The sequence below is a fragment of the Ciona intestinalis genome, unplaced genomic scaffold (genome assembly GCF_000224145.3).
Source record: "Ciona intestinalis unplaced genomic scaffold, KH HT000206.1, whole genome shotgun sequence".
NCBI classification, from domain to species: domain Eukaryota; kingdom Metazoa; phylum Chordata; class Ascidiacea; order Phlebobranchia; family Cionidae; genus Ciona; species Ciona intestinalis.
Window position 1 is genome coordinate 2,100 of NW_004190527.1, and position 13,757 is coordinate 15,856.

The 13,757-nt window shown below is 35.1% G+C and overlaps 2 protein-coding genes across 2 annotated transcripts; one reads left to right on the forward strand and one right to left on the reverse strand.

Annotated features, from left to right (window-relative positions):
* Window positions 1–385: 385 nt before the first annotated feature.
* LOC100184075 (protein Shroom3-like) lies at window positions 386–2,199 on the reverse strand. The gene is made up of 5 exons (XM_002123650.5): window positions 2,064–2,199; window positions 1,705–1,864; window positions 1,202–1,474; window positions 938–1,066; window positions 386–743 (listed from the first exon to the last, which is right to left on the reverse strand). Exons 1-5 carry the CDS (start codon window positions 2,150–2,152, stop codon window positions 582–584), a joined length of 813 nt encoding a protein of 270 aa, XP_002123686.1. The 5' UTR covers window positions 2,153–2,199; the 3' UTR covers window positions 386–581.
* A 2,539-nt stretch (window positions 2,200–4,738) lies between these two features.
* On the forward strand, window positions 4,739–12,619 carry tef/hlf (transcription factor protein; the record flags this gene model as incomplete). Its single annotated transcript, NM_001078365.1, is given in 7 exon segments — window positions 4,739–4,885; window positions 8,305–8,468; window positions 8,839–8,905; window positions 10,026–10,540; window positions 10,836–10,952; window positions 11,268–11,419; window positions 11,883–12,619. Coding segments are annotated over 7 exon segments (1,182 nt in total). The 5' UTR covers window positions 4,739–4,779.
* Window positions 12,620–13,757: the final 1,138 nt, after the last annotated feature.

Here is a 13,757-nt window from a genome sequence, read left to right on the forward strand (position 1 = left end):
AGATGGTACACTGTGGGGTAAGATGGGACAATGTGGGGTAAGATGGTACACTGTGGGGTAAGATAGGACAATGTGGGGGTAAGATGGGACATTGTGGGGGTAAGGTGGGACATTGTGGCGGAAGATGAGATGTTGTGGGGTAAGATGGGATGCTGTGGGGTAAGATGGGAAGCTGTGGGGTAAGACGGGATGCTGTGGGGTAAGATGGGATAGTGTGGGGTGAGATTGGATACTGTAACAACTAAACCCCATATTTCGTAATCTTGTTTATAACAATTAACAAAGTCGTGAGAAAATGGTTATTTAATTCTGTAAGATTCTTTGTTTACCACTCCAGCTTATACCCTTTCCTGCTATACTTTACATATAACAAAAGTATTTTTATAGAATGTCATTTTATTTAACACGAAAGAAATAAACAAAAAACACAAGAAATAACGAAAAATAAATAGTTTGTTTTTCCTTCCATCTCATTCCCCGTCATGCCCCGCTGCTTCGCTTCGAAAACTCCTTTAAAAGATTTCTTCTCTCCTTCAATTTCTAGCTCGGGTTGTAGTCGCTCCGGTCTCACAATTTGTTTCTCATTCGTTCATAAGCGATTGTAGTTTCTGTTGCAAGTCGTCAGGTAAACTCTCCATCAAATCATGCATCTGTTCGTCGCCTAACTTCGCTTTATCATCAAGTTCCCTTTGCTCCATTATAAGTGCCGACTTCATCTTGATGTAATGTTCGTAATCCGCAAACTACAACAAATATACGTCGATTACAACTTTGTAGTTTCAATAAAGAAATCACCCAAAACAATCACCCACAAAGTTACATATATGGTAACTTGTAAGCTAGCACGAGGTGTATGAAACAGAACACCCGTGTTATAACGACTGTCGTTGCCCCCCGAACAAAGATAAATAAGTTACATTCATATTACATGCCTCACCTGTTCGTGTGTTAGCTTTAATCGTAACAGTCGTGTGAATGCAACACTCCTTCTGTTTATGTATTGTCTCAATTGTTGAGCGTCTTCTAATTGAGCTGATAATTGGTTTCGCTTCAGCAAAAGAAGTTTCTGTTTGAAAAATTAAATAATGAGTTAATAACTTTATTTTGTCGATTCGGTAGATAGGATTCGCTTACAAGTATTTTGTTAGGTTTTGCATTTACAAAATTATTATAAGTTTTTTATTATTTTTAGTTAACCTACCATTTCGCGCTCCTGTCCTCCCGGATGTAACATCTGTATCGTATTCTCCACGCGCGCCATCCTCCCTGACAGCGAGAGAAGCAGATTGATGATCATATCAACATCATGAACAAAGCTGTTGTATTTTTCTTCTTCACGATCCGTGCAAACATCCTGTACACTCTTAAGGACCTGTCCTCCCAAGCTTTCATTCTCGCGCATTTCAACTTGAAGTAAATCTTTCATGCTGTCAAGTTCATCCAGCTTTGTCTTGATGCTTAACACAAGTTCCATCTGCGAACAAGTCGGTTAGAAAATACTGTGGTGTAAGATGGATATTGTTAGAGCATAATATCACACATTTCCGTGTTTTGAACAATTATCAACATTCTTTTGGAGTCGTGAGAATACGGTTTTATAATTTCTGTAAAAGTTCTTTGTTTACTACTAAATGGGACGAGAAAATAGATTGTACCATCTCCCCCCACCCTACCCTACCATGAGTAGACATGTTGATTCGTTACCTTCTTCGAGTTGATGTCTTCCACGTTGTCTTGATCTTCCTCCGATGAGATCTCACCGTCCGCAATCTTTTCTTTGATTAAGTTTAAGATCTTTGCTTTTGAAGCTGAGGTCTTGTAATAATTAGATGATGCGGGTAGCGTGTCTTGTTTATTTGCTCTCCTGCAAAAATAAGTATTTCTGATTAATCCACCATTACTATACACGTACGACATAACCTAACGTTTTAAACCGATATCCAAGATCACATAATTAAAACAACGAAGAGAAAGGAATCAAAAGCCAAACTACAGTCGTTAAAACTGATGCAGGTTGTTGTACCAAGTTTTATAGAATGCTGTTCAATATAATTTGAACTCACCTTAAAAAGTTGGATCGTTTTACTTCAGTAATAGTTGACGTCGCTGCACAGCAGTGCGCGTATATCACGGTGCCCGTTCTAGGTGCCATAGTAACAAATTGCTCAGTAAAGATTTCAAACTACACAACGCAAATCTGCAATAAATGTATTGTTACAAGTTGCTGCACAACATCAGCTATTACTCAAACCAAGCTAAACTTGTTCTAACGCTTGCTGTTGCATGTTCAAGTATTTATACGCCGAGAGTTCTCGCTAAAGAAAAAGTTGGTAGTGTTGGAATTTACTTCGCGTGCGTCGGGTTATCGCTAAGCCGCTTGCTTCTCTTGCATTTGTAACTCTCTCGTCTTATCTCATATTTTCCCGACAAGTGAACCTGTCCGATCTAAACGTTTGCACGCGAGCTGTAGCCTGTCTGCTTTGCTTAGGATCCGTTCTAATTTGTTTACATAGTTTGACTCCCTGTTGTCACGCGAGTAGCTTTTAGCACAATAACTACACTATCACAAGGCAGCTATGGGCAAACACTGTAAGTAAGTCGGGGTAAGATGGTACACCCTTTCATGCCATTTTATTGTCCCATTTGTTAACAAGCAAATATCATTCAAACAGTTTTTAACGTATCCCCACGTCTTTAAAAGCACATTAAAACACGATCAGAGAATACGAAATATTATGTGCAAACATTATCCATCTTACCCTTACATAAACTAATGTACAATAACTTATGTTTTCTCATTTCATTCATAATAACTGACTTATGGTGTTGTATAATTGCCTTTACGGGATACAGATTAACTTTTGATTTGATACCAAGAGAAAATCGTTAATTAATTTAATAACATTAGCTTTAAATTCTCGCGTACCTTTAGCCGTTACGCCCATTTCATAAGTGACCATTTGGTTTTAATTGTACTTCATGATTACCATATACGTCGTATAATTATTATCTTGTTCAAGTAACTGGCTGATGCCAGGAAATACTTTCGTCTGCTTGAAAATCGCCCTCACTGTCGATCTGTAAGATAAGAATATAGCGCTGTCATGACAAAAAGGTTTTAAATCCTAGTTCGCGTAAGGGTGTGAACTATATCTGCAGCAAGCTGCGATCACAACTCAGTTGATTATCGAACTCGATGTCAATGTAAAAAATCCACTTACTTTTAAACGTGATTGTTTCGATAAAATTGTGCGTCATTGATTAAGATAATATAGAGTAGGGTGGGGTAAGATGGGATACCTTTATCACATAATATTTAAATATCCTGATCTTTTTTCAAACAATTAACAACGGTCTATGGGAGTCGTGAGGATACGATTTTAAATTTTTTTGAATGTTCTTTGTTTACTACTAAATGGAGAAAATAGAAAGTAAAATATATTTCGTATTCCCCCGCCGCTGCAGCACGCTAACTTAGTCGTGAGTCTATAAACTAAATTATTATAGTAAGATCTGCAACATAACGTTAATGTAAATTAAAAGATAATTCCATGTTTGCAATTTAGCTTCAGGCAACCATGTAATAGCAGGGGAAGCTTTATTCTGGAAACCGCATTAAGCGAAATCCTTCAGTTTACTTGGTATATGTGTTGTATGTCATTACAGTTTCGGGTTATGTTACTTACTTGGAATAAATAAGACGAAAGAGAAATGATAATTAGGTCAATACTTTCTTATCAATCAGGACCAATTAATATAACTTCACAACAGAACGCCCGAGATTGAAAGCAACGACAAAGACGAAGCCTTATCGTCTAATCTAAGAAACAAAGTTATTATACTGACAAGTAGGGGCTTAACTTATTTTTATTAACATTTTTTTTATTATATTTAAACCCCCCTCCTCCCCCCCCCCACAAACAACACAAATTGCCCACGCTGGTTCAGGCAAAAATTTTCCACTGCAATGCGCTGGTACCTTGTCGTGGTGCAGTGGCTACACTACACACGCGTATAACTACACTATACGGGTTCAAAGCTCGTCGCTGCTACCGTGGTGCGCGTATGTGTCCTTGGGCAAAATACTATTCTATTGACTAAAAGTCACAAATGTATCTTTCAAAATCCCGTTGTTGAGTGTTTTTGATCCAGAAAACAAATTAGGTGCCCAATTTTTACGCTTTCGAACCTATTTACTTGGTTTTGCCATGGCTTTGGTCTGCGGTTCTTGTAACATTTATGGTAGATTGCTACACACATGCCTTTCCACTAATATGTCGGTTTCATTGTACCGATGTAGCAGAGATTTTAACAAGAAGTTTTAGACCCAAGAACCCGCTTATAAATTAACAGCTGTCACCCAAACGCCCGACAGAGGCGCTCTACGCTTGCATAAAGTATTTTTACATTGCGGCAATTAAGTAGAGCGCTGCAGTTATGTAGTGTCATTGATTTAAACATGAGCTGTATAGTTTTAAATTTGAATACAGGTTTAAGTAGTTTAACAGCCACATATTTTAAGACAAACAGTTTTACTAATAACTAGCTAAAGGAATACTTAATTAATAAACATAAATATATTGCAGTGTCAGCTCTTATGATAGAGTAATCAAATAATAGAGTTCGACTCTTGTTATCCATAGCGTTATAAAAAGTGAAAAGAAGAATAAAAATTATGTTCTGTACATTAACTAAGCTATTCTATATATATTACATATAACGCAACCATTTTCCAGTAGCAGTAATTAGTTAACATGAAGATATAATATTCAAGTTATAATGGAGTTAAGCGCAAGTGCAAACGATGAAGAGGAACTCTCTCTCACGCTTCAGTTCTTGTTGGAAAACCCAGCGTTGCTTGGTCATCAGGATGTAAATAATAATGGTATGTTTTGTTCATGCTTTCTTAAAAGATAAAATGTACACTGGTATTTCATCGCTGCTACGGCAAAGTGGTTAGCGTGCCTGCCTCTAACCTAAAAGTTACAGGTTCAAGGTTCACCGCTGCTACCATTCCGGGAGTGTGTCCTTTTGCAAAACATTTATAGGCACTTGTTTAACATAGAGGTCACAAACGACTAAAGCTTGGTTTCAAAGTTGTTAACTCAGATTTTCGTTTTGTAAGGTAGTTTGTCTTATAAACTTGGCAAACCTCAACTTTTGCTCATATTATTCGATTTATTTTCTATCTTGAGATTTTCCGCACTTGTGATAATATGATACATGAAGTCTGCTTTCGCTTGATGACCATTCTTGTGTTTATTGGCAGCAGTTTCACAAAGTGCAGAGACATTTCAGAATAAAATATACCAGTTGGTATTTTTCCATTGAAAATAAATGAATAATAAGTAATATTTATAAAATTAACTTTAGTTTTGTCTTATCTCCCAGAGCAGTCTTTGGTTGAATTATCATTGATTTATAATAATCCCAACAACAAATAACGGTTTATACACATTATTGATTCACCAGTTGACCATACTGCCAACAATTAAAACTTGTGCGTTTCATCTGTGCCAGTCTAATAAAGAATGAACCTCAAACATATTTTCCATAAATGGAAGAGGAGTCTATTGTACAAAACTACATATTAGGCTCATTCGGCAGAAATTAGATTTATGCCAGAGTTTGCCTATTACCCCAACACCTAAGAAACCTCATTTAAGTTTTTCATGCAATTGATGTAACTCTGTCAAACAACCACAGCACACTTTAATTACCGATATCTTTGACCTTTGGTCTGATTCCCAACTTGTTTTAAAGTGCAATACCACAGCATCTGTTATGACGGATATTTATTTTCCAATATTGATTCCACCTTTTCTTTGTGTGACAGTTGTTCAGTATTGATATCCAGTGTAAGTGTAATGTTTGTATTTGTCATAAGGTCTTCCAGTAGATATAGTTGTTTCTCTCATCATGGTACCTTATGTGAATTATCTCATTATGTTTGTACTGGTTAGGATAGTTATCTGTTATCTGAATATTTGTGACTTTAAGAGCAAGGCTGCGAACTTATAACCTGCACAGATTACACCTGATGTTGCGTGGTAATGTACAGTAACTAAAATGCAGATATATATCTGTATTATAATTGTTTTATGGACATTTTCTGGCAACAGTTTTTCAAACTTAATATTTGATTAAGTGTCATTTGCTCTGATAAAGACCAACTGAATATGATGTTAAAACATATAAGTTAGCACAATTTTTGCCGGAAGAGCTAAAAATACAAGTATAAATGCAACATGTATTATGCCACTCGGTGTATATGGTGAGCATTTGGTTTAAAAATAGATTAAATGAGGTTTCTATGTCAGAAATACAGTAATGATCTGGTGCTACGAAAATGTAACAGGTAAAATCAAGCCCTACCAATTGTTTAATAACAGATCACAGATGTATATATTATATATATTTCGCGGAAATTACGTTTTTTCGTACCAGATGGGCCGTTGAAAGATTCTTTATTTGTATAATAATTTTCCAGCAAGACCAGATGTTTAAAACAGCACTGTTTAGGGATGCACATTACAGAATTTCGAATCCTTTTGTATTCGAATCTAATTACGGGATTCGGTATTTTGTTTAATGACGTTATCACACGTCATCTCATATACTATATTAACAATTTTTAAAACTTAATAATTTAAAAAAAATTTTTTGTGTGTTTGTGGGACTTTCGAGAGTAAGCGTTTCGTAACGTCTTTTCATAGCCTGCTATACGTTTCATGACGCAAAAACTACCCAATAGTACAATTTTTGATCATTTTACAACTCATGATCCAACAAGGCTGCTATGAAAGGAGTCAATAAACTGACTTTTGTGGGTAAAATTATTTTTTCCCATAAATATAAAAAGATTTGAAATTCTAGATTCCGAATTTTAGATTCGAAATAAAGTATTCTAGGATATCCTAGAATACCTAATTATTCTGTAATGTGCATCCCTAGCACTGTTATGTAGGGCTGAAACATGCTATTATATCTACTAATCCTGTTTGTTGGGTTTGAATCCTCGTAAAGTAGCTTTTATGGAATCTACACTTGTTTTTTAATGTAATTCATGGTTTTACACATATTATATTTATATCTATATAACTCAAATAACATCACTATATATTAAAGTACATTTTTAACAAATTTATTTAGATTTAAATAACAGCATTGAACTACACAGTTTTGCTATGATGAAAACATTAGAATTATATTCAACCATATCATATATTTAGACACACTGTCACTACGACTGCTATATCTAATAGTTTGCGAATATATCCCCCACGTTACCTGCAGACAAGAGACAGCAATTATCATATTGCAAATATGGCGGGAAAATGTGCATGGATTGTTTAGTTTTGGCGCGGCGCCAGGTGATATTATATTTCCTTTCAACAATGGGTTTAATGAAGGGTCGAAACAATGGCGTTCGCTATTTGTGATACGATTCCACCTACGTGTTATGAATCAACCATGGAATTTCAATGCATTATGTAAATATGATTGGCAGGCATTATACACAAACTGCTATATATTGATATGAAATGAAAGTTTGCATCATTTTCGTGCCTTAACAGAATGAACGTTTACCAAGATAAGCAGTTTGTGAGTCTGACTAGAAACAGTTTGCGTTCAAACCAGTTCAGCCAACATAGTTACCAATACTCAGCCCACAGCTGCCAACAATACCAATGCATGCGGACGCACCAGATGGCACAAGGTTTATGGGATCAGACAAATTATAGAAAAGAAGTTAGAAATAAATGTTCGGGTGATTCCTTACTACATGATCAATATACAAATAGATCCCGATGTTTTGTTCCATGTAATATAATTATTTCTAAATATTTCAATAATTTAGACCAAAGTGCAAAAACAGAAAGGCTGCGAACCACATTGTTTAAGTATTTTTTTACATTTTTTTCCGTTTACTTTGAAATAATCCATAAAACCTGTCATTTTTACAGCTTAAATTTGAAAATTGCTCCGCTTAGTTTGTTTTATGTTTTCTGCTTATTACATTTATAACAGATGTTAAACACTGTTTGTCTACGTGCAACAACCGTGCTAACGGCTGCTGTTTTGACTTATAACCTATATTTTTGTTCAAGCTCCGCTACCGTATTCGGAGTGACAAATACAAGTTTTTGTTATTATATTATGAATATTAATTTATTATTTATGCAGTTAATAAAACAAAACTGGTTTAAATTAAAAAAAGTCCAAAAATATATTTTTTTATTATTACAGAATACTTTTTGTTTTATTGCAAAGTATATCATTATGCTATTATTGTTTATACAGATGAAAAATGCGAAGAAAAATGTGGAGAAGCGAGCGAACAGACTGACCTTGCATCGGCCTACCTTGGACCACAGATATGGAACGATATGCTGTTGTCAGATGATCTGAAACTTGAACCTGTGGACCTGGATGATTTATTGAAGGAAAATGACGTAAATGGAGAGGTGAGGATTTGTAATATATTATATAGGATGGTTATTGTTAAGTAATCCTTTAACTGGTGATCGGTAAAAATTTTGATCTCAAAATGTTCCTTATGCCCGATACCGACTGTAAAATTTTGGCGAATAAAAGTCAAGAGTTTGCCGAACCTCTTTATTAATATGTATACAGTGGAAATTAGGCAGGACGCTTTGCAAACATTGCTTCAAGATTAGAATCAAAGGTTAGAATGGGGCATGTTGGTTTTAAGTAGCACCCTGGATGTTAATAAGCCAACTTTGGCCTAAAAGTCCCATGTAATATCATGCTGCAGGACCCATATAGAATAGCTATATACACTCATATATATAATATAACGTTCATGATTTCCAGACAAGTGAGTTTCAGTTCCAGATGTCACCAGCATCTTCATGTGTTTCAACCACCAGCTCATCTGCAGGTAAATTATATTACAAAGCAAATCAATTCTTAAACCTAAATATACTGTGGGGTAAGATGGGATTTAGCACTTAAGTCCCATGTTTCCTAATCATGTTTTTGACAATTATCAATATACTGGTGTGGGGCAAGATGGGATACTGTTTTATATTAGCATATAAGCCCCATATTTCCTGATAATGTTTTAAGCAAATAACAACTACTCGAGATTGTATGTAGGAACGTTCTTTGCTGATATGTATTTTATCATATAGGAAATACAAAATTATAATATAAGACATATAGATGTTTGATACAACTTTATACATAAGCATGAATTATATGAATTAGTAGAATTTATTACAAAAATAGAAACTGTAATTGCTTTATTTACTTGATATATCTTACATTGTGTGTAAACCGTGTGGTTTTATATCACAATTCCACTCAATTGTTTCATTAGTGATATCATATTGACAGTTTCATGATATGTGTGTCAACACTTATAGCACGCATTAAACTAAGTTGAGAGGTTTATTAACTACAGGGCGATAACAGAAGAATGAATTTAATTTGACCAGTTGTTTGTACTTGGGTGGCTTGCATACGCCTCAGGCATGTTAAGTCATGTTAGCGCTTATAATCACGTTAAAGAGACTCTAAGATAAATAAGTTAGACCCCAATAACAAGTCACTTATTTTAAATTCATTCAATTTTTGGATTAAAACTAACTTATTTTTTATGAATTTTATTATTAAAATGACGTTGTTCGCCAAATACGCATACGAACAACAATGGTACCTTGAAAAACATGATTGCTAATGAGAACCGTTAATGGGTTTGACTGCCTGATTTTGCCAGTTTCATAACCGCATGAACGATAGGCAGCAGCTTTGGCAAACTTTAATAGTCGCCGTTATTGTTACTGCTGCCATGGAAAGTATAGCTTAATCGGGTTTTGGCGCGAGTGATAAAAACTCGCGTATACCGTATTTTCCTAATTTCTGCAAAACGAAGGATGTCATCATAAACGTGGCCTCTTTAAAATCGGCGCCTCTGATTCCAAACATGTTTCATCTTACCCCAACCTACTACACAATTGGCCTAATTGTTTATTCAGGAATTTATATTTGATTTCCAGAACCTCAGGATTCGAGTCAGTTGTACCAGGACATGCCTGGACTTGTAGCCGAGCAAACATTCAGTGCAGCCACATATAACCAGCAGTGGATCCACAACTCATTCAAAAGCTCACAAACACCGTTGCAAAACCTCCCCAGTAAAGTAGATTATACACAGAATGTTTACGCTAGAAGTCCAGATCATTACCCTAACTATAAGATGGAAAGCAACAAGCTTCGTGAGCAACAGATGGCAATTTACGCCGATATAATGGCGGCATCACCACACGGGATCAATATTCCACCTTCGCCAACAATGGAAAAACAACAACAACAACAACAACAACAACCATCAACGTCCCATGCAACAGAAGCATCGGATACAACATCGAATGACAACCATAAGCCTCCCACCTACAAGTATAACCCCGCTCCATTGATATCAATACCACCGATTGAAATACGATTACCGACGCCGGTTAAAGTGGATTTCACGCCGAGCTCGGCAGATGTTCTTATTTCGACCCCACAGTCGGTATGAAACATAATCAACTATTTATATATCGTAACTCCTTATTTTCCATAACATACATAACAGCAATTGTTCCAACCCAGTAGTGGCCTGTTAAACGCATTCAACTTATTTATAACACATTATTTTCCACTGCATAGTTTTGCACAATAATATATCTGTGTTTATATGTTTAAAATATTTCCTGAATAATTTTTTAATGGCTTATCTGGTATGAAATAGGTTGAAAATATACCATGTTTTCATACCAGATGAATTTACAATATGCCTGGTATTAGAAATGACAAGATATTTTCAGGAAAGTGGTGAAATCAATGAATTCAATCCATGCACACGTCAGTTCACGGATGATGAATTGAAACCAAAACCGATGGTTCGCAAATCCCGGAAAGTTCACGTTTCATCCGACAGTAAGGTACTTTCAGATAATTTGTTTTATTAACTTTTTTTTTTAATTTTAAAATTTTGAGGGTTTTTTAAATTTTAGAAATTTAACTTTTTTTCTATTTAGATTTTTTGTTCCAATTGATGTGTCATTGTAATTTAATGTAATTTTTTTTTATGAAAAGATTTTGTTTAAATTTTGAGCAACATTAAAATTTATGGCAGGAAGTCTGTTTTCCTATACATGTCGTATAAAGTTTGTATTTGAAAATTTCCTTTAAATTGATTTTTTAATGATGTTTAAAACCAAAATTGTTCGAAAACACTTTACTACCTTGTATGGAAGGATGTAAAATACTGGAATCGTCGCAATAAAAATAACGTGGCAGCAAAACGGTCACGGGAAGCGCGGAGAATTAAGGAGAACCAGATCGCGATGAGGGCAAACTTTCTTGAGAAAGAAAACGAGTCGTTGAAGATGGAAGTGGCTGATCTGAGGTGGGTTGTTTAGTCGGTGGTTGTACTTTGTTAGTGGTGCATACTTATCAATGAACATCGTATTTTATATGGGTGAGGTCATGTATAAGCATTGCCCACTTTAAAAGAGCGTTGTTAATTGTTATAACATGACCCTAAAAGAACGCTGGTATTTGTTCAAAATACAACTTTTAAAGAGCATTGTTAGATGATAAAACAAGATCAGGGAATATGGGATTTAGATGCTAACGGTATCCCATCTTACCCCACACTACTTATTAGTAATTGTTTCTATATATGTTTCATAACACACTCCCTCTTGCCAAGTGTGTTTGGCAAGCCTGGTAAATATTTCAAACGTTGCGCAACAAAATAAAGTTAAAGTACAACAGACAGGCTTGGTAAATCAAAATATTCTGTTTTATTTTTTATGTTTCTAATTCTTCACCATAAGCTTAAAGTAAAACATGAATTTAATCTTTAGATCTGAATTAAAGCGAGTTATGAACACACTGCGGGTTTATGAGAAGGAAATCATCCACTAATGTATTGCGCTGTACAAATTATTCTGCTTTCAATCTGTTGCATCTGATCACGAAGACAGGATAGTGTTCCACTAATTGTAACTTTATTTTGTGCCTACTTTTTCTGCTTTGTACAAATTATGTGTATGTTGCCACAGTTTAGAAATATGTATATATCGTCAGAAATATTGAGCTTAATGTGTTAAGAATATTAGTGACAATAGGCGCCTAACATGGGTATGCAGGGTATGCATTCATGCCCCGGAATGAATTATGATACCCTATATGTGTAAACTAGGTGCACATAGTAACATGTTAATTGCTGATAACTTAATATTCCAAATACCCTGGTTTTCCAAAGGATCAGCGCTTATGTAAGTAAAACTTTCTCAGCCCAATTTATTCCATAATTTTCTTGCAATTTTTCCTTTTCTTGAGTAATTGTACTGTTATAATTCCATTTAAAGATTTTGTTATAATTTATTTTAACTCTTTTTTTTTCTATATCTATATGCTTGATGACAATTTTGTAAAAATCTTAAGATCAAAAGTTTTTAACAACTTTCACGCTTTGTATATTAAGCTCACAGCAAAACAAGAGCCACAAAACACGGATGTCGTAAACCAATCAACAGTTTACTGAAAATGAAAATTTTTTATTTTGAATGTGAGATATTTTTTCTAATATGTTTCTACCATTTAGATCATTTTCTTCCAATTTACGATAATTTTAACTCTAATTCATCAAAGTTTGATTTTTTCTGTCATATAAAGATGCTTTCCAGGTTATTGTAATAAATACATTGGATCTTGCTTTATACGGTGGTTCATTGTCATGAATGCATGTAACTTAATTATCTTTACGTGGCAGGGCAACGGCAGTCGTTATAACACGGGTGTTCTGTTTCATACACCTCATGCTCGCTTACAAGTTACCACGTATGTAACTTATTTACCCTCGCATGGCAGGGCAACGATAGTCGTTATAACACGGGTGTTCTGTTTCATACACCTCATGCCCGCTTACAAGTTACCACGTATGTAACTTATTTATCCTCGCATGGCAGGGCAACGATAGTCGTTATAACACGGGTGTTCTGTTTCATACACCTCATGCCCGCTTACAAGTTACCATGTATGTAACTTATTTACCCTCGCATGGCGGGGCAACGATAGTCGTTATCAAAGTTAGTATAGACCAAGTTAGGAAACGGATTGTAAAACAACGAGTCTTGTTATCCATTGTCGCGCGTCTATGACGTCATAGACGCCACCATTACGGAGCCCACGGCATAGCATTTTATCATTGCTGGGTGCTGTTTTTCGTTTAAATATTGCGATTTTTAAAAAACCAAGCACTTCTGCGCGTAAAAATGGCTTTCTACTAATGTTATATCTTATCACAATAATAAACCTCACAAAAATAATCAACTTTTATTGAACACTCAATCAATTAAAGAGTAAAAAAACAGAAAATATCAAGTTTACTAACCAAAAACAAAAAAGAACATGTTTAAAATATAAAAATACAAACAAAAACGCATAACATTACCATAAACTGGTGTATCTAGCTGCAGTTTTGCATGTAAATTGCCGTGATTTTACTTTTGGGCTCACAAACTTAACACGTATACCCGGTAACGAAACTTAAGGTATCTGTGTAAAATTTGCCTAATATCGAATGACATTGAGGAAAACAATACTGAGTTACTATTTTTCGTCCTCTGCTTGAATTAGTGAGCTACCTTTTCTGCGTTACGGGTCTTTATGAAATCGGAAAACGCGAACACCTTATCTGCTAGTACTTAAGCAGTTTGGAGCTGCATTACCACTCA

Coding starts and splice junctions, on each gene's coding strand:
- LOC100184075 (XM_002123650.5), bottom strand. CDS start 2,152: ATGGCACCTAGAACGGGCACCGTGATATACGCGCACTGCTGTGCAGCG. Junction 1,067..1,201: donor GAGGACAGGAGCGCGAAATG/GTAGGTTAACTA, acceptor TTTTTCAAACAG/AAACTTCTTTTGCTGAAGCG. Junction 744..937: donor TAAAGCTAACACACGAACAG/GTGAGGCATGTA, acceptor TATTTGTTGTAG/TTTGCGGATTACGAACATTA.